At 41.9% G+C, this 24,007-nt stretch overlaps 1 protein-coding gene and 2 non-coding genes across 3 annotated transcripts in view; all 3 read right to left on the minus strand.

Moving 5' to 3' along the window:
• Positions 1-3,279, minus strand: part of LOC101173727 (protein phosphatase Slingshot homolog 2) — a 30,292-nt gene extending 27,013 nt beyond the window's left edge. Inside the window, exon 1 of the mRNA XM_004075914.4 lies at positions 3,077-3,279. Coding sequence (XP_004075962.1) covers positions 3,077-3,139 — 63 coding nt within the window. The 5' untranslated portion in view covers positions 3,140-3,279. The remainder of the gene's footprint in view (positions 1-3,076) is intronic.
• Positions 3,280-20,493: 17,214 nt separating this feature from the next.
• trnal-cag lies at positions 20,494-20,575 on the minus strand. Its single transcript has one exon. It is a non-coding gene; the product is annotated as a tRNA-Leu (tRNA).
• A 3,197-nt stretch (positions 20,576-23,772) lies between these two features.
• trnal-cag lies at positions 23,773-23,854 on the minus strand. Its single transcript has one exon. It is a non-coding gene; the product is annotated as a tRNA-Leu (tRNA).
• Between the last annotated feature and the right edge of the window lie 153 nt (positions 23,855-24,007).

Below are 24,007 nucleotides of genomic sequence, written 5' to 3' on the forward strand. Positions count from 1 at the left end.
TTGGTCCTTCATTTAAGCACCGCCCCCACGTGCCAGAAGGGGGCCAAATATTAAAACTGGGGAAAAAAAGTTGAAAGTAAAAAAAAAAAACATTTGAAAGTTAAAATTTGAGTTTTAAAACTTAAGAGAAAATGAAAAACAGAGAAATAAAAAAAGTAGATTCTACATCACACCTACAGGCTTTTTCGAACGGCATTTTTTTTGTCTGCTCCTGGTTCACATTGATATGAATGGAGAAAAACTCAGAAATTCAATTTTAGGCCTCATTATCTTAATTTATTTTCTAATTTATATCCTCTGTCCTCATAAAAATGCCACAAGAACATATTAAAAACACCAAAAACATGATTATCATCTGAGTGGGTCATTAAACCGGTTAGCAGGAGGTGTTTCGGGTGGTGCTTAATGCTCAATAACTTAATAATTTTTGGAAGTCCCCCTCCGATGGAAATCATGTTTTTTGAGTTTTGACATATACGTCTGGCATTTTTCCAGACATACATGAACAAATGTAATAAAAAATTATTTTGTTTTTGCATTTCCGATCATTTTCTCCTCCAATCAAACTGTCACGAAGACGGTGGGTTTGAATTAACTAGTTGTTGTGATGTCACAACGGCCCAGTAGCACATGCGCATTGTGCGAGCTCCCTGATGTGCTCCATCCAGCGTGCACATCAGCTCAGGTGCAGGACAAGAGAAGACAGCACATCACTGCATTCCCCGCATGTATTATAAGTGCGGCCAAGGCTGGATTTTGTTCTTTGGCCGCACATGTTTTCAAATTAAAGTTAAAGCTCCAAATGTGTTTTCTGCATTTGTGTTTTCTCTCTGACCGACTTTGAAGGCTTGCTGTCTGGCATTAAACCAGAGAGGGTAAAAATAGAAACAGGGATAAAATCAGTGGACCTTTTTGTTAGCATTGCCTCGATGAAAATTAAAAAAAAAAAAATCATAGAGTTCATGAGGCCCGAGCAGGCTGGCTCCCCATCCCACAGCGGTTCTTTTTGGTGTGTAATTTTATTAAACAGCAGGGTCCAGTACACACATTCATTTTGTCATTCCGCACATTCTTCAAAAATCCATTTGGAACCAAAAATGTGTCACTTTTCAACCCCCCCCCCCCCCCCCCCCCCCCCCCCCCCCCCCGTGTCAAGCTCTTCACTCATGCAGGACACAGCTATCATCATCAGAAAGGAGGGATCCTCTACATGGGTGTGGCCATGTAGAGATTTTGAAAACCGAGGCTTCAGTTAAATGTGAAATATAGCTTTTTAAGTCATTTAGTTTGTGGAATTTTGCTTAAAAACTTTATAATCATAATTAAAACAGCACTGGAAAGGTGTTTATTTTAAACATTTGTCATAGGGGGGACTTTAATTGTATTTTTAGATTTTTATGATCCATCTGCTGTTTTTATTAGAGTTATTATTAGAAGGTAATTTCCCCTTTGTGAAATCAAAGTGTTGTTCAATTCTATTCAATGCAAAGAGAAGGAATAAGGCCATAAAAGTCTAACATGTTTCACTATTTTCTCAAATGCCATCATCACCTTTGCTCACTGCTCCAGACAGTGTCATTTAGAATGAACCGACAGGCGATCTGAACCCGAGAGGAAGCTGGATGACTGATGCTCTGAGCAGCAGAACACAGATTTGAGGAAAAAGAATCATTTCTCTCAGGAGAAACTGGAGTCTATGCTTTGAAAGCTCAACAAAAAAGCATCTTCACCAGATTTCAACACCTTAGGTTGAGCTGGGATATCTACACAAAGCTGCCCCCCCAAGACATTTTGTTGTAGTGGTGTAGATGTCACTTGTTCCATTACAACAACCAGGATTTACCTCAGTATATGCTGATCTCCATGGTTACCATGCGGCTGGATGCATTTCTAGGGAGTGGCGGTAGAGCCAATAAAAACAGACTACTCAGACTGCTGCTAGGTAGATCACTATAAGCGAACGCTGATAAAGAAGCGCTACTGCAGACAGGAACGAATGCTGGAGATCCATGACAACAATCCCAAAAGTACAGACAAAAGCTGATTTAAAATAAACCAAACTATCCTCTTAGGGTGTGTTTTTTTTTTTTTTTTTGTAAATGTATATTGTTCTTCTCTGTATGCTGCTTTGTTATGCAGTCTTTTTTTACCCTGCTCTCCACTCCAGCATCACACAACTCACAAGAGGACTCACATGTCTGCTTCCAATCAGAAACAGGTCTCATGACAAGCAGCCGGTAACCTCAGCCTGGGATCCAGCCTCGCAGCCACAAGCCCTGACTTTAGAGCTGCAGAATTTGCAGAATCAGCTTAAACAATGGCAAGTGTTGTGTGTTGATTTTGGCCCACAGTGGTCCAAGTTCAACCAGAGCAGCTAATGTTTTAACCGCTGCCACTAAAAAAAGAGAAAAGATTTGAGGGTTATAGTTGTTATTGTTTACCCAGCAACAAGGGTAGTTTCTGCTTACTTTAAATGCATTACTTTTTTGGGGTATGGTTTCCTTTGCAATTGTGACAATAGTCAAACTGTAGAGATAGTGTATATTAAGCTGCACGTGACCTAATGTTTTTGGAAAACCATAGCAGATTTTTCTTAATATCACCTCTGACAGCTATCCCAGCTAACCCTGGTCTGTCACACTAACTTTAAGAGTCCCTTCATAACATAGCTTTAATGCGAACATAAAGTTAAGTCTAAGGGTGGTGGCTCTCATGGGTCAAACATGAGTACAAATTGGACGGATATAAGCTGGTTTACAAGAAGAAGAAGAAAAGTTTTGGCAGGTTTCGGAAGGAGGTTGTGTTATCAGCAAGCTATGAGATCAATTTTATTAGAAAACGTTTTAAAGTTTAAACTTTTACTGTGTGAAAGTCGGAGTGCTGCTCAAAGCTGACATGCTGGGGAGAAAAGTTTTCGTCAACAAAGTACTTTCAAGAGGTTAAACACAGGGTTACAATGCAATGCTAGTAGCTAGTTAAGCTAGCCACCCATTTACATGGACCAAAAAACTGGGGCTAATGGTGGGTCTTCCTGGGACAAACAGACAGAATGATAAAGCAGTTCATGTCTACTTACAGACACGCAGGGGCTGGATGTGGTGCTCTGTGTTGGCGAACGCTGGACGGTGACCAGCGCCATCCTGGCGGCGGCTCCTCCGACTCTCTGGTCACCTCCGGGAGAGAAGCTCCGGGAAACCGGACATTATTTTAGGCAGGAACTACAGTAGGAAGAGGTCCCATTGAGATTGTTTCCCCAAGAGGTTGGTGAGATGCTAACGTCAATTAGCATGCAACCGTTTTCAGTATCCGGCGTGTCATTTCAAATTAAATTGTTTATCAAAGAAGTGCTTACTAAAACTTAAGAGATGATACATTTTCAGGGTTATCGTTTTAATAAATATTTAAATGTATCTAAAAAAACAATATTTTTCTCCTACGGTAAACATGCAAACGTTTATTTTGCATGATTTTTTTCAGGGTTGGCTTTTATTCTGATAGGTAATTATTATTGTGTTTCCTAACAACCAAAACTTCACGTTTTAGTTCAAAGCGCCCGTATTCGGCGCATGCGCACTCTCAACCGGCTGTCAAACGCTAATAGTTGCTAGTAGTTGATCAATCTTCACACTCTCGTTTATCGTGTCTGGTGATAATCTATTTGATTTGACATTCAATACTTTATTAATTTCTGGAAAAAAATTATTCATAAGAGCAGATTTTCAAAAACCTAACCATTATTCAATACATTTCATAAAGAGATCAGTTTATATTTTAAATCTCTGAAATTAATGAAAACAAAAATGCAATAAAACTGTCTATTTTCATTGAAGATCACATGTTGTATGATAATCCGTAGTATTGTAAACTACAATTCTAATGTTATTTTTTATTTTTTTTATATATCTATATATATTTATTTATTTGAATTTTATTCTTTTTTCTTTCTTTCTGTTGTAGCTATGTGTATGCGTTTGTTTGAAGTTCAATAAAAAAATTAAAATTAAAAAATCATTTATCGTGAGGACACCGTGCATCACCAGATTAAAATAAGATAACAAAGCACAGTGGAGCCGGAAGCCATAGTAAGAACTCCACTTAGATGTTAAAGCGCGACTGTCTTTGAAGCTCAATAAATCGACTTAAAAGTGATAAATAATGAATGGGTGTGTTCTTACACGGGATCTGCAGCAGAATATGACCTGACCTGACATTCATTTCCTCCAGCCTTCAGTTCTCCTTTGGGGGAAGAGATGTGGCGGAGGTGAGAAAGGAAAGGAGGTGCAAGTGAAGGATTACTGTGAAAGGACAGGAGACAGGACGAGGTGAAAAGATGTGAGGAGGGGATAACAACCCCATCTCTGGAGGAGCTTGAAAAGCATGACTTGCATGGCCAGATGTAGGCATGGGCAAAGGGGGGCAATGCCCCCCAAATGCAGTGACTACTCTCAAAAATCCTAAATTAATTAACAAAAAAGTCACAAACAACAAAATGCAAAAAATAAAATAAAAGACTGAAAAAATGAATGGATGGACAGATGGGTAAATAGAAATACATAGTAAAAAAATACCCTGACCCTGGCTTGTCACCTTGACAGGGCCCTTAACAGGACACACACCAGTGTTCCACTTGTGCTGGTCCCAGCCCCGTAAATGCAGAGATAAGTGTCAGGAACAGCATTCAACATAGAAAGCACAAGACAATCCAAATAGATCAAAGGAGAGGATGGCTTCATGGATAGATGAACTGATATGATGATAGCATGAGTTTCTATCCATTTTTAGGGACTGAAAAGGTGTTACGGGGAGCGGATGGGGGAGTACCCAGGCGCAGAGAGGAGAGGAGGCAGGAGGTTGCTGGGAAACAGGAGCTTTAATAACTTAAACTAAGGAAACCAAAAACCACTGCAAAAGCAGGCAAACCACAACTCGAAACTCGAAACAACCCTTTATCTGTTTTGGATTATATGCTAATACCACCCTGAGAGTGGAGACAAATGAGGTTAAAAAGCAGAATATTATCCAATGGACTCGTGGAAAAAAAATTGTTTCTTGGAGATAGGAGGGGGAAAAATGAAAGAGAGAATGGATAGAGGTAATAGAGAAAAAATGTCTGGAAGAACACTAGATATGGATCAGAGCAGAGAGGAGAGCTTTATTCAAAGACTCACTCAAGACGGAGGTGTTTAGACTAAAGACAATCCTTTAATCATTTAAAGCTCTGTTACAGAGATGGTATCAAGCACCAATGAGTCTTGGTGGGAACCGATAAGAGCAAGAATATTACCAGGCGCCACACATGCATTTAATTATTGCTAGTTATTCTGATCTGATTGAATCAAACACACCAGAGAAATGTCCTCTGATGATTATGAAGCTGGCGTCACTCCCGTCACTCCTCTGAGTTGAGAAGGAGTCCACCTGCAGACGTTGCAGATCAGATCTTCAATCGTGATACTCTCTGAAACCAATAGGGGGTGATATGACCTCACTGAAAACTCAGGGAGTTTTGAGTGACAGCTGATGATGGACTTAATAGTCACCTTGAGTGCAAATCCCCCTACCAAAAAAAAATGACAATGTAAACACACACAAAAATACATTCATTTATTTATTTTTAAATTGAATTGAATTGAATTTAATATTTATTGATTGATTTTGGACACATTTTGATTTTTAAACTTATCAATAATATATAGTATAATAAAGATAGTTCACATTTAGTTTTGGCAAATGATTTTGTCCATACCAAATTATCCTAATTTTCTTCCTTTTGATTCAAATATTTAAACTGTTTATCTTAATTTTTCTCTGACCTAAAGAGTTTGTATTTTATCATTTGCATCCGAACTGTCAACTAATATATAACTAATAAATTTAGTCCTCAATGATGAAGTCAGTGGTCTAAAATTAGAATCACAGTCAACAATTATTCATTTATTTGTTTATTTTACTTTGAAGGGTAGTTAAGAAATGATTAAATTTGTAAAAACTTAAGTTGAAAGCATAATTCAGGAGAATTCAAAAAAAAAATCTGGCCCCCAAACATGTTTTTTTTATTTTATTTCCAAAAACAGATGATTTCAAATAGATATAAGCCATTTTCTTCAACAGATTAAAATTACTTCTAAAGTAAAAAAAAAAGTCCTCAGTCTTCAAAGAAATGCATAGTGTCTTTTTAACAAAAACAACATTCTTAGAAATTCAATTTTTATTTTATTTGTATAGCCCTTCTCCCGCTACAAAGCATCTCAAAGTGCTTTCCAAAGTAAAATAGATAACAGTAAGATAAAAAAATTATAGTTAAAAAAGCAAACATAGAAAAAAAAACATCCCACAAGTACAATCAAAATAAATCAAATTAATTGTAAAAAAATTTTTGATAAAATCAAATGAAAACATGTAGACAAAAAAAACTACATAAAGGCTTTACTAAAAAGATGAGTGTTGAGTTTTTTCTTAAAAACCTCCACAGTGAATGAACCCCTCACGTCCTCAGGCAGGCTGTTCCACAGACGAGGCCCACGGTGCTGAAATGTGGCCTGGGTTTTAGTTCTGACCTTTGGGACCACCAGCAGACCTGCACCTGTGGACCTGAGAACTCTGGGAGGGTCATGAACTAAAAGTAAATCTGATAAAAATGGAGGGCCAGTTCTATTAGATAGATAGATAGATAGATAGATAGATAGATAGATAGATAGATAGATAGATAGATAGATAGATAGATAGATAGATAGATAGATAGATAGATAGATAGATAGATAGATAGATAGATAGATAGATAGATAGATAGATAAACAGATAGATAGATAGACAGACAGACAGACAGACAGACAGACAGACAGACAGACAGACAGACAGACAGACAGACAGACAGACAGACAGACAGATAGATAGATAGATAGATAGATAGATAGATAGATAGATAGATAGATAGATAGATAGATAGATAGATAGATAGATAGATAGATAGATAGATAGATAGATAGATAGATAGATAGATAGATAGATAGATAGATAGATAGATAGATAGATAGATAGAATTTATTCCAGACTCATGGTCCAATCAGTAAAAAGGAGTGCACGGCCCCACTACATTGAAAAAAAACACAGTGTCAAGAATACACAAGTTGAGGTAGTCTATAGTTACAGTTAATAAAAAAGTTAATAACAAATACTTAATAAAAATAAATTAATTATAAAGGATAAGAATAAATACCAAGATAAAAAGATTACATATACATACCACACCATAAAAACATTAATTACAAAGACAAATAAAAAGACAGTCCCTCCAGTGTTTCCATAAATTTGACTGGAAACGTGTGGCACTAAATCTAATGTTACTTATAGCCAAGATGAGAAAAAATTCTCTGAAGCGTTTAATCTCCAGATAAATTTGAACATAAGCGAGCGCATGCAAGCCCAGAGAGTGTTAATTCTGAGAGAAACCAAAAGCTCACTAGTACTCGTCCTCTTTGGCTTATTTAAAAGCACTCTTAGAGCAAAACCTTTCTCATACTGGCACTTTTATAGTTCGCCCAAAGATGAGCTGTAGACAGAGGAGTGCAAAATGCTTAAAATAATGTCACCTTGACTCCTTCTGTACACATACCAAACTTTCGAGAAAGAGTGTTGGCTTGGCCATGTACCACATGACACTGCCTGTAGATGTGTGCGTCATCTGACAAGTCTTCTGAAATAGCATGCCCAAGACACTTGATCTTATTTATACACACAAGCACAGCATTTGATAAGTAAAAATCAGGGAATTTTTGGTGTTTGTCTTCTTTTGTCCGATAAATCATAATCAGACTTTTTTGTGCATTAAATATGATGTCATTATCAAGCCCATAAGCTGAACAGATGTTAAGCAATTGTTGAAGACCAGCAGTACTTGGACTCAACACAACTAGATCGTCATCAAATCGTTCATAATGAGATCTCCAGCCACACAACCAGTGTGACAGACGTTAAGTTTAAGAGACAATTTATCCAAATATAAATTAAACAGAATAGGAGAGAGAATGCCCCCTTGTCTCACCCCATTGGTGGATTTAAAAGTTTCTGACACCTGGTTTCCCCATTTAACCTGCATTGTCTGTTGAGCATATTAAAACTTTTGTAAACTAATAAAAGAATCTTGAAATCCAGTGCAAAGTGTCATAGTCCCTGTCAGACTCCTCCCTCTCCAGCTCTGCCTGCTGCTCCTCCTGATTACCACCAGCTGACTCCACTCTCATCATCTGCTCTGCTGCTTAAAAGGAGACCCATGGCCACAGTTCAATGCCACTTCGTTGCCCTTTATGGTGACTGGCCCTGGTCAAAGTTATGCTCAGTTACTCTATGCCTTGCGTTGTTCTCGCACTAACTTTATGCTCCTTGTCCCAGGATCATCAACCTACCACGAGTGAAGTCAGCGTGGCTCATCCGCTCAGCCACCCAGGAACCCGAAAGACACTACGGCAATCGCTAACCGCAATTAAGCCCTCCAGCCACGCCATCTGTCACGACCACGTCCGGACCGCTTCCTGCCTCGATCAACCTCATCTCCGGAGAAACAAAACTCTTACCTCAAAACTCACCTGTCTTTGTTCTGGGTTACAGCATCTGGGCCCCACCCACCTGCAGTATCATGAGACAAAGATCTCATAATTGGAGCAATGTGCTCCTTCTTTCTGGTTCTAGTTAAAAGGCATGCAGCCAAGTTTAACAAGGTGCAGCTTATTGAAAGTATTTTTCTTAATACCAGAACAGCATTACAATCGATTCTAGATGTTATAAAAGCATGGATTAATATTTCAGCACTGGCTTTGGCGAAAAAAGGGTCTCACTTGAGCAATATTTCTGAGATGATAAAATGCAGTCTTTGTAAGTTGGTTTGTGCGCTGCGAAGATAAGATTTCCATCTAAAATCACAGAGGTTTCTGACTTTACTGTAAACAGTCAGTTTAAAAGTTGATAGGATTGGACCCTTTCTCTCACAGCTTAATGATCTCTGTCTTGATTGAGCTTTAAAAAGTTCTCTCCCATCCACGTTTCAAGTTCTAAAATACAACTGAAAAGGTCATCAATGGGTCCCAAGTCAATAAAATGAGAATACTTGGTCATTACCATGTGTCAGTCAGATTCTATTGGTGGACACACAGATGGTTCACTTGGCTGTGTATAGGACTTGTCACTTGCACATAGGAAACCAGCATTTGATTCAGGTGTTGGTCCTTGGGTAAGACCCTAAAGGCTACTGCCTAACTATGTAGCCACAGGGGGGCCTCTCTTGGTCTCCCTGTGGCAGACCCCAGTCGCTGCCAAATCAGTGAAAGCTCATTTGCTGTGGTGATCCCTGACAGAATATCCCAAAAGTATAAACTTCAACCAGAATATGTAAGTATGGTAAACCTTCAGCAACTTGCAATTCTGAATCCCCAAAGCTGTCAACCATCTAAAACCCTGAATGTTGAGTCCATTAGTCCTGTTAGTCTCATTTAAGTTGTCCAAGTTCTCTTGCAGAAGCTCCCAATGGCTGAAAGACCAGAAAATATCTACCCATCTGAAAAACATCACGAAGAAAAACATTCGTCACAGCTGCCCTTACAGGTGGGCTGTCTGAGTGAAAAATTGGCAAACGGGGCACGTATGTGTCTCTCGTGAAGAATCAAGGTAGTAGACCGCTTTGTGAGCCTGAGTGAAAATGTTTGTGCAGATTTTTTTTCTAAAGGCGTGCTTCCGGCTACAGGTTGTAGGGAACACTTACACTCTGTGCAAGGATAGGTAGGGGGGAAAAACAATGTTTTTGGACTGTGAGAGGAAGCTGGAGACCCCAGAAAAAACCCCAGACGTGCACGGGGAGAACATGCAATCTCCACAGAGAGGGGACACAGCTGGGACTTGAATCACAGCCTTCTTGCTGTGAGGCGAGAGCACTAACCACTACGCCACTGTGTAGCCCCACTGGGAGATCTATAATCTTTAAAGTCCATGCAGGCCACCTGCATGCTACGTGCAGATTTGCCCATTTTCCACCCAGAAGGGCAGTTGGGACTAAGGCCTAAGATGCAGTCGCTCCTCTCCGCGTTCCTTTTTTAGTTGGTTACCCAAAAACCTACAGCATGTGTACGGGTCAACCCCCCTTATTGGTGTATAGGCTAAAGCACTCATTGTTATCTCTCTTTTGTTTCTGATTTGTACTTTCTCAAATTAAATAATCATGTAATGGAAAAACAAAAACAAAAGGTGCCAAAAACATGAAGTATCTCAATGATCTTAATGTGGCCTTTTGTAAATGCTGTCTTTCTCTTGTTGGTACATAGGCAGAGAAATAAAATATATTTTTTCTTTCAGGACGTTCCAATCAATTTTCTTTTTAATCCATTAGTTATAGAGCTGGTGCTTTTCAGAGTTTACACTGGCCACTATTGGCTTTGGCTTTTCCCAATCGCCATCATCCCCTCTCCAGCATATGAAAACAACAGATCAAGGAGCTCTTTGCGTATCTTGGCAACACCTATGTGAATCAAGAAGACGGCAGGAGGCAGTAATGGAGAAAAGATGGTCTCAAAGAGAGTGGAGGGAAACCTACCCTGCAGAGATAAGACAATATTTTTCCTCCGTGGAAAATAAGTTCATCGGGGGGAGGGGGGAGTAACAGAATGGAGGTTTCGGTGCGATAAAGGGGTTGGAGCTACAGATTGAAAATATGAGAAAAAAAGAGTTTCATTTCCTGTTCTTCAGAGGCACCGGTGATATCAGAAAATCAGTAGAGACTGGATACGGGGAGAAAAAGGAGAGGCAGGGTAAGGAGAGTAAGAAAGCAAGCTGGAAAGGTAAATGCCAGGATTTTTTTTTTTTTTTTTACTGTCAGAATGAAACAGCTGACCCTCCGGCTAGCTGTCACAAAAACATTTAGAAGTACTGACAGAAGTGAGACAGAACCAGAGTTGAAAGATATGTCAAGCCAGCTGCTCTCTGAAAAAAGAAAAGTTGTGGAAATGTGGCCTTTATCTTAGCTCAAGTGCTATTTTGATCCCATGTGGGACTCCTCGGAGTGACAGCAGGCACACGTTTGAGGGAAAGGAGCAGGCCCACACTAACAGAGCGAATCTAGTTCACCCAGATGAATATAAGAAGGAAGCTGATAGGAAGAGAGGCTGGCAGACAAATAGTTGAGCAGATGTGAAGATGACAGGTACACCAGAGGTGGAAGGATTTGCTGGCTGTGCCACGCTGTTTAATATAGATCTGCATAGATAAGAACACACACACACACAGAAAACACAGGATCACCAGTCAAGGAAGAAGACTTTAGAGGACATTGCCATAATGCCATAAAGTACCACTGACACACAGCTTGGTGACATAAAATCCAACCCTAAGATGCACATTTGAAATTTTATGGCAGACCAAACAACTAGAGCAACAGCCAATTCAATGCTTTTCCTTTTTGTAATTTTCAAGACTACAAATTATGCACTGTAGGTTATTGTTGCAGGTTGTGGACCAAAGCCTCGCCCCACAGTTTTGTCCTGTCTGGTTAGCGGAGCTGCTGATTGCTGATTTTACTGCAGGATACATGACAAAAAGCTGTCATGTTGCACACTTTTTAGCAAAGATACTTTGACTGACCTGACAGGTTAAGACAACCAGACTTTAAAGAAGCTCAAACTTTATCTTTGATCTACTTCAAGACCCACTCTGATAAAAAATTGTGTGTTTGGCGTTTTTAACATGTTCATGTTCTTGTTTTTAAATAGAGGAATGAAATATAAAAACCAAGCGTACAATTGCATTTCTGAGTTGTCCTTTATTCAAACTGTGACATAAAAAATACGTTGGGCGGGACGCAAGCTCCCTGCTCCGTTCCATATTGATGCCTCCACTTGTAGAGTCCCTCTGAATTATAGAGGCATTAGCCTTCTAAGTACCGTGTATAAAGAGTTTTCTAGTATTCTAAATAATCGGTTATCTGAATATCTAGAAACAAACCAAGTCCTTGTAGAGGAGCAGAATGGATTCAGGAGAAATACAGTAGAGCGTGTATTGACAATATTTATGTTCTGTCCTCGGTGGTGAGAGCTAGACTGCAAGAAAGTAAAAATACCTTTGTTTGTTTTGTGGATTTTAAAAAAGCATTTGACACGATAGATGGAGATCTTCTTGAATATAAATTACTTATGTATGGTATTAATGGTCAATTTTATAAAGCAATTAAAGCTCTGTACAAGGCTCCATTAGCCTGTGTTCAGGTGAATGACCTAAAAACAGGATGGTTTTCCACACCATTTGGAGTTAAACAAGGAGATGTTCTCGCACCAACTCTTTTTGCTATCTATGTCAATGATTTGGCTCAAGAAATTAAGAAAACTAACTTGGGTATTGATATCAACAATTTGAACTTGAGCATATTACTTTATGCTGATGATATTGTTTTGATAACTGATGAGGAAATAAAATGACAAGGAATGTTAAATACAATGACTGAATGGTGTAACAAATGGAGACTCACTATCAATGGTGATAAAACACAGATAGTTCATTTTAGAAAGCCTTTTGTACCTCAAAGTAATTTTCTGTTTTATTTTGGTAAAACTACTCTTATGTAAACTGATACCTATAAATATTTTGGTTTTGTTTTTCATAAAAATATGATGTTCTCAGAAGGAAAGCAGCTGTTATCAGATTCTGCTGGGAGGGCACTTGGCGCAGTGATAAATAAGATGAAGGTCTGTCCTGAGTTGAGTTTTGACACGTTTAGTAAATTGTATGATGCCATGGTGGGATCTGTCTTATTTTATTCTGCAGGAGTCTGGGGTTATGCAGACGCTCCTGAGTGTGATAAGGTTCAAAACAGGGCAATGAGATATTTTCTGGGTGTACACAGGTTCACCACTAAAACCGCCATAGAGGGGGACATGGGGTGGAAACCTTGTGTGATCAAACAGAGAACAGAAGTTCTCAGATTATGGAACCGGCTGGTGACTTTACCTGCAGAGAGACTTGCACGTCAAATATTTGATTGGGATAGAGCTCATATTTATCCCTGGTGTAAAGATGTGTTGAGCATTCTGTCCTCTGTGAACCTACAATCATTTTTTTTTAATTGTTTGAAATGTAAGATAGGTAGATATTCTTTATTGATCCCACATTGGGGAAATTCAATTGTCACAGCAGTTCCAAAGAGAAGAGAAAAGAAAAGTGACAGCAATGTGCAAAAGTGAGGGGTGTTCCCAAATGTGCAAGTATTCAAATACAAAAAAAAAAAAAAAAATGTGCAAAAATAGAAAAAAGTAAGTAAGTAATAAATTATGTACACTATAACAACATAACACATGTTATGCCTAATAATAAAATTAAATAAATAAAGTAAAGACACAGAATATACAGATTAGCTATGGATGTATGAAAAACCGGTTTGTACATGCATTTTTAAACTGTGGCATTGTACAGTCTTACAGCTGTTGGGATGAATGACCCCCTGAACCGTTCCTTCTGCATGGGGGGTGTAACAGTCTGCCACTGAAGGAGCTGTTCAGTGCCTCCACTGTCTGATGTAGTGGGTGAGAGGTGTTGTCCATGATGGATGTTAACTTGGTCAACATCCTCCTTTCACCCACTTCCTCCACAAAGTCCAGTGGGCAGCCCCAGGACAGAACTGGCCCTCCTGACTAGCTTGTTCAGTCTCTTCCTGTCCCGGTCTGTGCTGCCTGCTCCCCAACAGGCCACGGCGTATATAACAGTGGCTACCACAGAGTCATAAAATGTCCATAAGAGAGGCCTGCACACTCCAAAGGACCTCAGTCTCCTCAGAAGGTGGAGGCGACTTTGGCCCTTCTTATACAGGGCATCGGTGTTTTGAGTCCAGTCCAATTTCTTGTTAAGGTGAACACCCAGGTACTTAAAACTGTCCACTACCTCAATGTCCGAGCCCTGGATGCTCACCGGTGTGTATTGTGGTGTTCTCCTCCGGAAATCAATCACCATCTCCTTTGTTTTACTGGTGTTCTAGCACAGGTGATTACGCTCACACCAGTCCACAAAGTCCTTGATGACTGACCTGTACTCCGGCTCGTCCCCCCCGACACACAGCCGACAATGGCCGAGTCGTCAGAGAACTTCTGGAGGTGACAACTGCCAGTGTTGTATGTAAAATCCGAGGTATAGAGGGTGAAGAGGAACGGTGAGAGCACCGTCCCCTGAGGAGCACCAGTGCTGGAGACCACCACCTCCGACACACAGTTGTGTAGCCTCACATACTGTGGTCTGTTGGTGAGGTAGTCGGTCGTCCATGCAGTCAGTCGTCTGTCCACTCCAGCCCCTTCCAGCTTCTCTCTCAGCAGAGCTGGCCGGATGGTGTTGAAGGCGCTGGACAAGTCAAAGAACATGACCCTCACAGCGGTTCCAGCGTCCTCCAGATGAGTCAACGCCCGGTGCAGCAGGTAGATGACAGCGTCATCCACCCCGATGTTCGGCCTGTAGGCAAACTGCAGCGGGTCCGTTGCGGTGCTGACCACTGAGCGAAGGTGGCTGAGGATGAGCCTCTCCATGGTCTTCATCAGGTGGGAGGTCAGGGCTACTGGTCTGTAGTGGTTTGGTTCCTTAGCGTGCGCCATCTTAGGAACCGGAACCACACAGGAGGTCTTCCACAGGACTGGGACCGTCTCCAGACTCAGGCTCAGGTTGAAGATGTAAGTGACCACCTCACAGAGCTGGTCAGCACAGTCCCTGAGCAGTCCAGGTCCGATGCCGTCTGGACCTGCAGCTTTCCTGGTCTTAAGTCGCCTCAGTTCCCTCCTCACCTGATCAGAAGTGAGGCAAAGGGGGGTGGAGGTGTGGGGCAGAGATGGTACGGCTGTGGATGGGGGTGGTGTGCAGTGATGAGTGTGATTGGGGGTGGGGGTTGGTTTAGCTGCTGGGCTGGAGATGTGTGAAGTGGAGGGGGGAGGGCTGGAGTCAAACCTGTTGAAGAACAGATTTAACTCGTTGGCCAAGCCCTGGTCTTCATCAGATGCCACCGTGTCTGCTCTCTGTCCGTGACCACTGATGGTCTTTAGACCTCTCCACACACCTCGAACGTTGTTGTTCTCCAGCCGCTCCTCCAGCTTCCTCCTGTAGCTGTTCTTGGCCTGTCTGATCTTGTATTTGAGTTCATGCTGAACCTTCCTCTGCTCCTCTCTGTCCCCTGAAATAAAAGCCCTCCTCTTCTCCTTCAGTAGGGCTCTCAGCTCAGGGGTCACCCAGGGCTTGCTGTTGGAGAAACACCGCACCCTCTGAGTTGGTACAGTGTTCTCTACACAGAAGCTGATGAAGTCAGTGATGCAGTGGGTCAGGCTGTCGATGTCATCTCCATGAGAGCTGCAGAGTGTCTCCCAGTCCGTGGTCTGGAAACAGTCTCTCAGTCTCTCCCTGGCCTCATCAGTCCACGCTCTCACTGACTTCTTCTTCTGGGGTGGCTCTCTTTTTGCCCTGGGTTTGTAGTCAGGGAGCAGATGCACCAGGTTGTGATCAGAGCGGCCGAGTGGGGGGAGGGGGTTGGAGTCATATGCGTCCTTAACGTTAGCATACATTAAGTCCAGCGTCTTGTTCTCCCTAGTGTGGCACTTAACATACTGAGTGAAAGTGGGGAGAATGGAGGAGAGCGAGGCATGGTTGAAGTCCCCGCTGATGAGAAGCAGCGCCTGCGGGTGCCGGGTCTGCATGCGCGTCACCGCTCCGTGCAATCGCTCGCAGGCTGCCTCCGCATCGGCCGATGGAGGGATGTACACGTTAAGAATTATAACATGACAAAACTCCCTCGGGATGTAATACGGCCGAATGCCCACAGCTCGATGTCACGGGAGCAAAACTGTTCCTTCACAGAGACGTGCGCCGGGTTGCACCATCTCTCGTTAATAAACACCGCCAGTCCTCCTCCCTTCTTCTTACCACTGTCTCTCAAACTCCTGTCCGCCCGAACCAGTTTGAATCCATCCAGTGCGACCACGGAGTCCGGTGTCGATTCATTCAGCCACGTCTCAGTGAAACACATGAGGCTACACTCCCTGTACTCCTGCTGTAACCGGGTCAGCGCCGTCAGCTCGTCCATCTTGTTGGAGAGGGAACGGACGTTTCCCATAATGATGGATGGAACGTATGGTTTGTACCTCCATCTCCTCTCCCGAAGCCTACGTCCTGCTCTGCAGCCTCTCCGTTTCCTCCGAATTTCAGGTGGAACTTCAGGTCTTTCGGTGTAGAAAGGTGCAGAGCCGCGCAGAGCTAACAGCTGATCCCTGGAGTAAACAATGGAGCCATGTGCGAAGCTGAGGGGGTCCGCCGACACACTCCCAAACAAGTTAAAAAACATCGAAAAACAGAATGCAAAAATAATAGAATTGGTCTCCTTATGTGCAGACTTGCAAAAGGCATTGACCACATAAAAGAAAAGCCGTAGAGTGGGCCAAAAAACAATAGAAAAGAGAAGAAAAGAGAGAGCTGCTGTAACTAGCTGCTGCTCCTGCAGCGCCATCTTGGATTAAGATAGATAATGTTAAGGAAACTTTAGTTGGTTATTATGAAAAAGAATATAACATGAAACTGCTTCAAAAACCAAAATTACGAAACTTATTCGCAAATTAAGGACACATTTTCTGCTGAGCCATATGTTATGTATAACTTAAAAAGAGGACAAAGATCCTTAAGTTCTCAACTTAGAGCAGGAGTGCTCCCCGTACAGGTGGAAGTAGGGTGTTTTAAAGGCCCTCCTGAGGAGGAAAGACTCTGTGAGGCCTGTGAGCTGCAAGTGGTGGAGGATGAATTTCATTTTTTGTTTTATTGTCATTTGTATGAAAAACAGAGACTTTGTCTGTATGAGGTGATAGAAAAGAAATGTCCTGATTTGTTTTGGTTATATGAAGATAAGATTTTACGTTGGCTTTTTGAAAATTAAATCTTTTGTTTGGCAAATTTTGTGTCAAAGGCATGGAGAATAAGAAAGGACACTTTGTATTCTGTTATACTCTGTTTAGGGGGGTTATTGGATTTTTGTGATGGGCCTTTATGTATTATGTATTATGTCTTTCAGTGTCATATAAGCCCATGTGGGCTGGGCAGATTAGTGCATGACACTTAAATAAATCAATCAAAAATCAAAATGTAGACAAATAGATCCATATACAGAACATCTAAGTTTTCCTCGTCTGAACTGGAATCTGGCCCAAACTGTCATGCTGGATAGCTCCAATATTGCTCGCCATTTTGTTGCGCCGCTAATGTTAGGTTGGGGTTGTGAGAGGCTGTAAGCTAGCAGGAGAGCTTGTAAAACAAATGATGAGAAATGGGGTGGCTTTACTCTGCCCCAATGGTCCCCCCCAAAATGTAAAGGTGAATTTTGAATTAACTCCTGCCGCTCTGCAGAATTATATCTAAGAAAACCACACAACTTTTATTATTTTGGCTAAAATCTACATTATAATAATTAGAAGACCACTTTGAAAATACAGATGAAAAACCTGGACTCTGAGCACCAGCCTCAGCCAATCCAGAAAAACTAGTGGGTTCCCCATTTTTGACATACAAAAAAGAGTAACAACCCCTTCCAGGTAGAGTCTGCGCTGCCAGCACCGAGCCCAGGTTAACACATACCAACATTCTCAGCAGGGCAGTTTACAATATGCACATGTATCTTTGCAAAAGTTCTGATGTTTTCATGGGCAAAACGCAAACACGTTTAGGCTGACGTCATGAAATGGGCAGCACCCACAAGGAGAGAAAGGCAGTGTTCATAGTTCAAGTCATCTTACTTTTAGGTAGGAAAATGAGATGTCGAAATTACTTATATTTTATTAAAAAAATAATGTGTTCTTTAGTGTACCAAAGGTAATATATTATGATATACATGGATATATTTTACTCTGAAAGGCTTAAGAAAAGCATGTTATAGACTAGGCCATTTAAAAAAATACCATTTATTTGTTTTACAAGGACCTGATCATTTCTTATATTGTTATTGTGATAAATTTCCACTGGCATGGAGTCCCATCTTAGCCATATCCATATATGTTTAAAACAACTTCCATGTATGCTTATGAAGAAAAAAAAAACCTCAGTAGGAATTTTCAATTAAGAGAATCCGGGAAGCAAATGTTTTAAGTTTTGTTTGAATGACTTAATTAACCAAGTTTGTAGGTAATGTTACTGGACATAGAATAAAGAGAACGTTATTTTGATTCAATTCAGTTCAATTCAATTCATTCAATTTTATTTGTATAGCCCAAATTCACAACAACAGTTATCTCAATGGGCTTCGTACCGGTAATTGTAATGTAAAAATACAATCAAAAAGGATCAGAAATGCATAGAATTCAATAGGATAATACTAAACTTTAACTAAACAGACTAAACTTAACTGGACATCCCTGCCAGTGGAGCCTTCTTCGTGGTAAGGAAAAACTCCTAAAAAAATCAGATTCGGGAAAAAATGAAGAAACCTCAGGGGTGCCCACATGAAGGAGGGATCCTCCCCCAGGATGGACAGGCGATTTACCAGAACTCATAGAGAAAAATTAACTTAGCTAACTCTACAACTACATATTTAAAGTCCAGCAAATGATCTTCATCCAGATGAATTTGGGGGCGGCTGGGGGCGCGAGTCGAGCCGGAGACAGGATCCACAACCAGGTGTAGAAGCAGTAATAGAGGCGAGCCAGAAACGAGGTACACGGTCAGGTACAGGAGCACGGATGAGCCAACAAGGAGGAAAGTAGGAAAGAGGGACATTACATGACTCGCACTGCACCAAACAGAGGCATGGAGAACTAAATGATAAGTAATGATCAAGAATAGAGGAGAGAAGGAGAGTACAAATAGGCAAGAATAGAGGACAGAATCCCAGTGTACCATAGTTTCCCCAGCTTCGATCTTCAAGTAGCCTACTAATAACCAATTCTTATTGTTAAGTTTAATTTAAACAAATTAAAGGTAATTAAAGGTAAATATTATCTGAACACTAGCCAGTCTGACAAAAAGCCTGTCCAAAGAGAAATTTTTTCAGTCTAACTTTGAATATGGAAACTGTTTCTGCCTCTCTTATATGAGCCATAAAACAGGGTCAGGACAGCATTACTTATGGAAAAAATATACAAGATCTCAGTAGTTTTAGATCAATAGAGTGAAAATAGACTGCTTAGCCTTTGGTTGATTTGTTGAAAATCTGACAAAAACATCAAGAGCTAATAAAGCAAGTTTTGTTACTGGTCAGCAGATATATGGCAGACTTTATTTGAAGAGGACAGCAGTAGGAATTATAGTAATCAGAATGTCAGAAGTAGAATTTGAACCCACACCTCTTACAAGAATACAACCTAAACGCAGTGCCTTGGACCGCTCGGCCATCCGGACATTCTCTGTGCAAGTAAAAGTCGCTTCTGGCAACGTGTTTCAACTCCTAATGACTTAGTGAAACAGTCAAGCACTTGTAGCCTTCGCTCAGTGTTGTAATCACAAATGTCTGTTAGGGTTATGTAATTATCATTTGCTTACACGCTATTATCACCATGATATGGTTGTCTAAGTTCTATCTTTCAGTAAGAAAACAATGACTTGAAAAGTTCTGATTATACAAGAATATGATTTTCCTGTACTGCTTGATTGAATGACCTACTTTTATGTTATCAACCCTGGCCACCAATAAAACCAGACTGGATACACTGGGAAGGCAGAACTCCTCTGTGACATCTCCTGTGTGGTTCTTCTCTTTATTAAGGAAAAGTCAGAACCCTGACAATGTCAGCCATATTTGCAATAATCAACAATGACTTTATGAATACCAGATTTGTTTATGACTGAACTATTTATGTTAAATAGACTGTCTGTTTTACAATATATGTGCAGATGTAAACCATCAGTGCTTGTGTCTTATATGGCACCACTAACAATTGTGCTTCTTTTGTGTAGCAGCATTGAAAGGAAGGCATGACAGACTAGATTTTGATGGAGTTTCAAGAAAGGATTTTGTAAGTGGACCAAGATGCCCGACTTTGCATTAGGGCTAAGTTGTCAGAGTGATTTTTTCAAATGCAATGACTTGACACGTTTCTCGATAGCATGCAATGGTAAGCAGGTAACCATTAATCTCCGCTGCCTTGGTTTGAGGACAAATACAATGTATTTGTGTTACATTGACCTGATAATTTATGACCTTGGTCTTGAGATAAATTGTCAGTGGCATGGAATCCCATCTTACATATCCAGATACGTTGAAAACAACTTCCATAAATGCTTATGGAAAAAACAGATAAAATATCAGTAGGAGTTTTTAATGAATAGATTGATAACATATTGATTTGGCTTTGGTTAACTTGAGGCATGTGTGACAACAACGCTGAGAGCAAATAAAGGGAAATTTGTCAGAATAAGTTGAAATCAAACAAGCTATTAGGTGATGTTAGTGAAGAACAAATGCAGAGCAAAAGTCCATTAATGAGGACACCAATAGCCAGTGTAGAAGGTGCCTGACTGTTAGCTGAATTTCAGAAGTGGGATTTGAACCCACGCCTCTTACCAGACTGCGACCTGAACGCAGCGCCTTGAACCGCTCGGCCATCCTGACAACCTCTACAAAAAACAATGGCGAGTGCAATACAAAGAAGACCTATGTGCTTAACAACTACTTGTCTGTTATGCCCAATGGTAAAGCACCAGGGCCTGACGGCTTTCCTGCTGAGTTTTATAAAGAATTCTGGGAACAACTGGCACCAACATTTTATAAAACGGTCACATCTATTAATGAGAGCCAACCAATGCCACCTAACATGAACTCAGCCAACATAATTCTTCTTCTAAAACCAGACAAAGATCCCACTAGCCCTTCAAGGTATCGCCCTATTTCTCTAATCAATGCAGATGTAAAAATCATCTGCAAAGCACTAGCACAGAGAATAGAAAAAATCACTCCTCACATAATTCACCAAACTGGATTCATCAAAGGCAGACACTCGGATGATAATGTCCGTAGACTAGTTAATATAATAGACTTTGCTACCATTGAAAACCAGGAAATGACGGTACTATCGCTGGATGCTGAAAAAGCCTAAGTCTACCAGTTGTCCCCAACTTACCCCCTTCCTCATATAACCTCATATTAGGGTGAGGGGGTGGGGGGTCTAGCCTGCGATGCGCCTTGGGGGGGGGCTACTTGGCAGTGGCCCCCCTCCTATGGTTGCCGTATGGAGTGGGCTCCCCCTCTTTCGGTTTTATTTGCACCTTAGACATGTAGGGTCCTTGGTAGGGGGGGTGCTTGGACATCACTGCCAGCAAGCAGCAGATGTCCTCCTGGCACCCTACCCGCCAATTTTAACCGCACCTTAGACATTTAGGGCCCCTTGGTGGGGAGGGTGAGGGGACATCACTGTGAGTAATCAGGAGATGTCCCCTCAGTGCCCTACTTGCCAATTTTAACTGCACCCCCCTTAGTACACACACCCCTCCCCCTTCAATATATACATTCCAACATAAACACACACACATGCACACACACACCCTCTCAAAAACACATACACGCACACACATTTTGCAAGGAAGGTGGGACCTGGGTCCATCTGTCCCCTACCCCTTCCCTGGTGGGGGGTGCGGGCCCCTTGGCGATGGCGGCCGTGTCCCTTGGGTGCCGGCTCCCTGGGCCCGGCGGTGCTCTCTCCGCATGGTGGGGGGGTTCATATTACACCTGAGCCGGGGGGTGTTCGTGTCCCTGGGGGGTGGGTCCTGGTCCTTGGCCCTGAGCGCTGGGCCCCGCCAAACTTCCAACATGGCCGAGCCTGGTCGGGCCGTATTTATAACACCCCTTGTGGGCCACCCTTTTTTCCCCGGGGTTCCCCCCTCCTGGGCGGGGGCGGCGGGCCCCTGCCTTGCTCCTCCCTGGACCAACCGTGGGCCGGGTGGGTGGCTGCCTGGAGTGCGGAGCGGGTCTCCCTTGGGGGGTCCTGGCTCGTACCTGGGGTTGGGGCGGGGGGATGCCCGGAACTCCTGGGTGGTGGTGGGGTGCTCGTCTGGGGCTGTGGGCGTCCTTCTCCGGTGGGGCCCTGCGTTGGGCTCTTCCGGCGCGGCGGGGGGGCTGCTTTCATGGTTGGGCTGGGGCGGCGCTCTCTTTCCCTCCGTGCCTCCCTGCTCTCAGGCTCTGGGGGCCTTGCGGCGGTCCTGCTGGCCCTGGCCTGGGTGGCGGTCTTGGTCGCCCGGGGGGCGGTTGTTCCCTGCCTGTTCCCGTGTGGCGTTGGGGGATTTCCGGCTGCTGCTGCGGCGGGGGTCTGGGTGTGGGGGTGGCTAGGCGCTCCTCCTCCTTCTTTTCACATTCCACCATCCATTTTAGAAGAACATAAACACTCACCTGAGCACAGGTGTTAGCTCACCTTTGCACTTATAGTTTGCATGATTGAATGAATGAAAGATTTCACACTAGTTGGTTTAAAGGAATAGGTATGCGTTCGTGAACACTATCTGTTTTGTGTACATGTTGACATGTGAACATTTTTTGAAGCTAGCAGGTGTGTTGATAATATTTGAGTGTGTGTGAACAGGCCCCGCCCTATTTGTACTACATTTGAACTGTACCGTAATGATAAACAACCAGTAAACCTGTCTGCTTCATGCTGCTTCATGGTCTTACCCCCACCCGCCCTCTCTCACTATAGCCCCCCCCCTCTGACATCCCTCCCTCTTCTTCCCTTCTTTCCTTTTCCGTCCGGTCCAACACCAAAGATTTTCAATCATGGTTGAAATGAATAAAGTTTGGCCTCAATTACAAAAGGGGTTTGTTCAGTCACACCTTTGGTTTGTCTGAAGATTAATAACCCCTCTTGTTAAAGTAAAATATGTCCAACACAAGAGTCCATCAGCTCTCATCTGCCTGCCCAGTTGTTGGACTGGACAAGTTTAAAAAAATAGTAAAAAAAAAATAATAATAATAATAAAAAATAAATAAATGAAAGATGGGAGTAATTGTCACCTCTGGCAACCAGTTTCAACTCCTAATGACTAAGTGAAAAAGCCAAGAACTTGTACCAGTATACAATGTCGTGGAACTCTTGTCTGGTGGTAGCACCAGGATGTTCCGCAGTCTACGGTATTGAGGAAACCTTGAATGTTGATAGAAATGAATAGCCACTGTGTTTCAGCTCCACATTAAATGCTGCTTCTTTGTTTGCTTTGCAATTTCAAAGCACGTATCTCCTTCTTTGTGTCCATTCTTACATTTTTATGACTCTGGTAGAAGATTTGGATTTGATTGTAAATAGAACAAAGTACAGAGGAACATATAGAGTAAGTGGCAAGTTGGCACATGAGGTGTAAGGCAGCCTGGATAGGAGATCCAGACTTTGATTGAATGAAAGATGGGAGTAATTGTCACCTCTGGTAACCAGTTTCAACTCCTAATGACTAAGTGAAACAGTCAAGAACTCGTAGCCTTCGCTCAGTGTTGTAATCACAAATATGTCAGCCATATTTGCAATAATCAACAATGACTTTATGAATACCAGATTTGTTGAAAACAACTTCCATAAATGCTTATGGAAAAAAACAGACAAAATATCAGGAGGAGTTTTTAATGAATAGATTGATAACATATTGATTTGCCTTTGGTTAATATGTAGCATGTGTGACAACAATGTTGAGAGCAAATAAAGTAAGTTTTGTCTGAATAAGTTAAAATGAAGCAAGCTATTAGTTGATGTTAATAGAGAACAAATGCAGAGCAGAGTTCCATTGATGAAGACACCAATAGCCAGTATAGAAGTAGCCTGACTGTTGGCTGAATGTCAGAAGTGGGATTTGAACCCACGCCTCTTACGAGACTGCGACCTGAACGCAGCGCCTTGGACCGCTCGGCCATCCTGACATCCTCTACAAAAGCCAATGGGGCGTGCAATACAAAGATGACCTATGTGCTTAACAACTGCTTGTCTGTTCAGAAGGCAAAGATTGATTGGTGAAAACGGCCTTTCCCTTTTTAACTGAATTTACACTACTGAGATGTTTGTGTTGGTAAGGA

The sequence above is a fragment of the Oryzias latipes genome, chromosome 13 (genome assembly GCF_002234675.1).
Source record: "Oryzias latipes chromosome 13, ASM223467v1".
In the NCBI taxonomy this organism is placed as follows: domain Eukaryota; kingdom Metazoa; phylum Chordata; class Actinopteri; order Beloniformes; family Adrianichthyidae; genus Oryzias; species Oryzias latipes.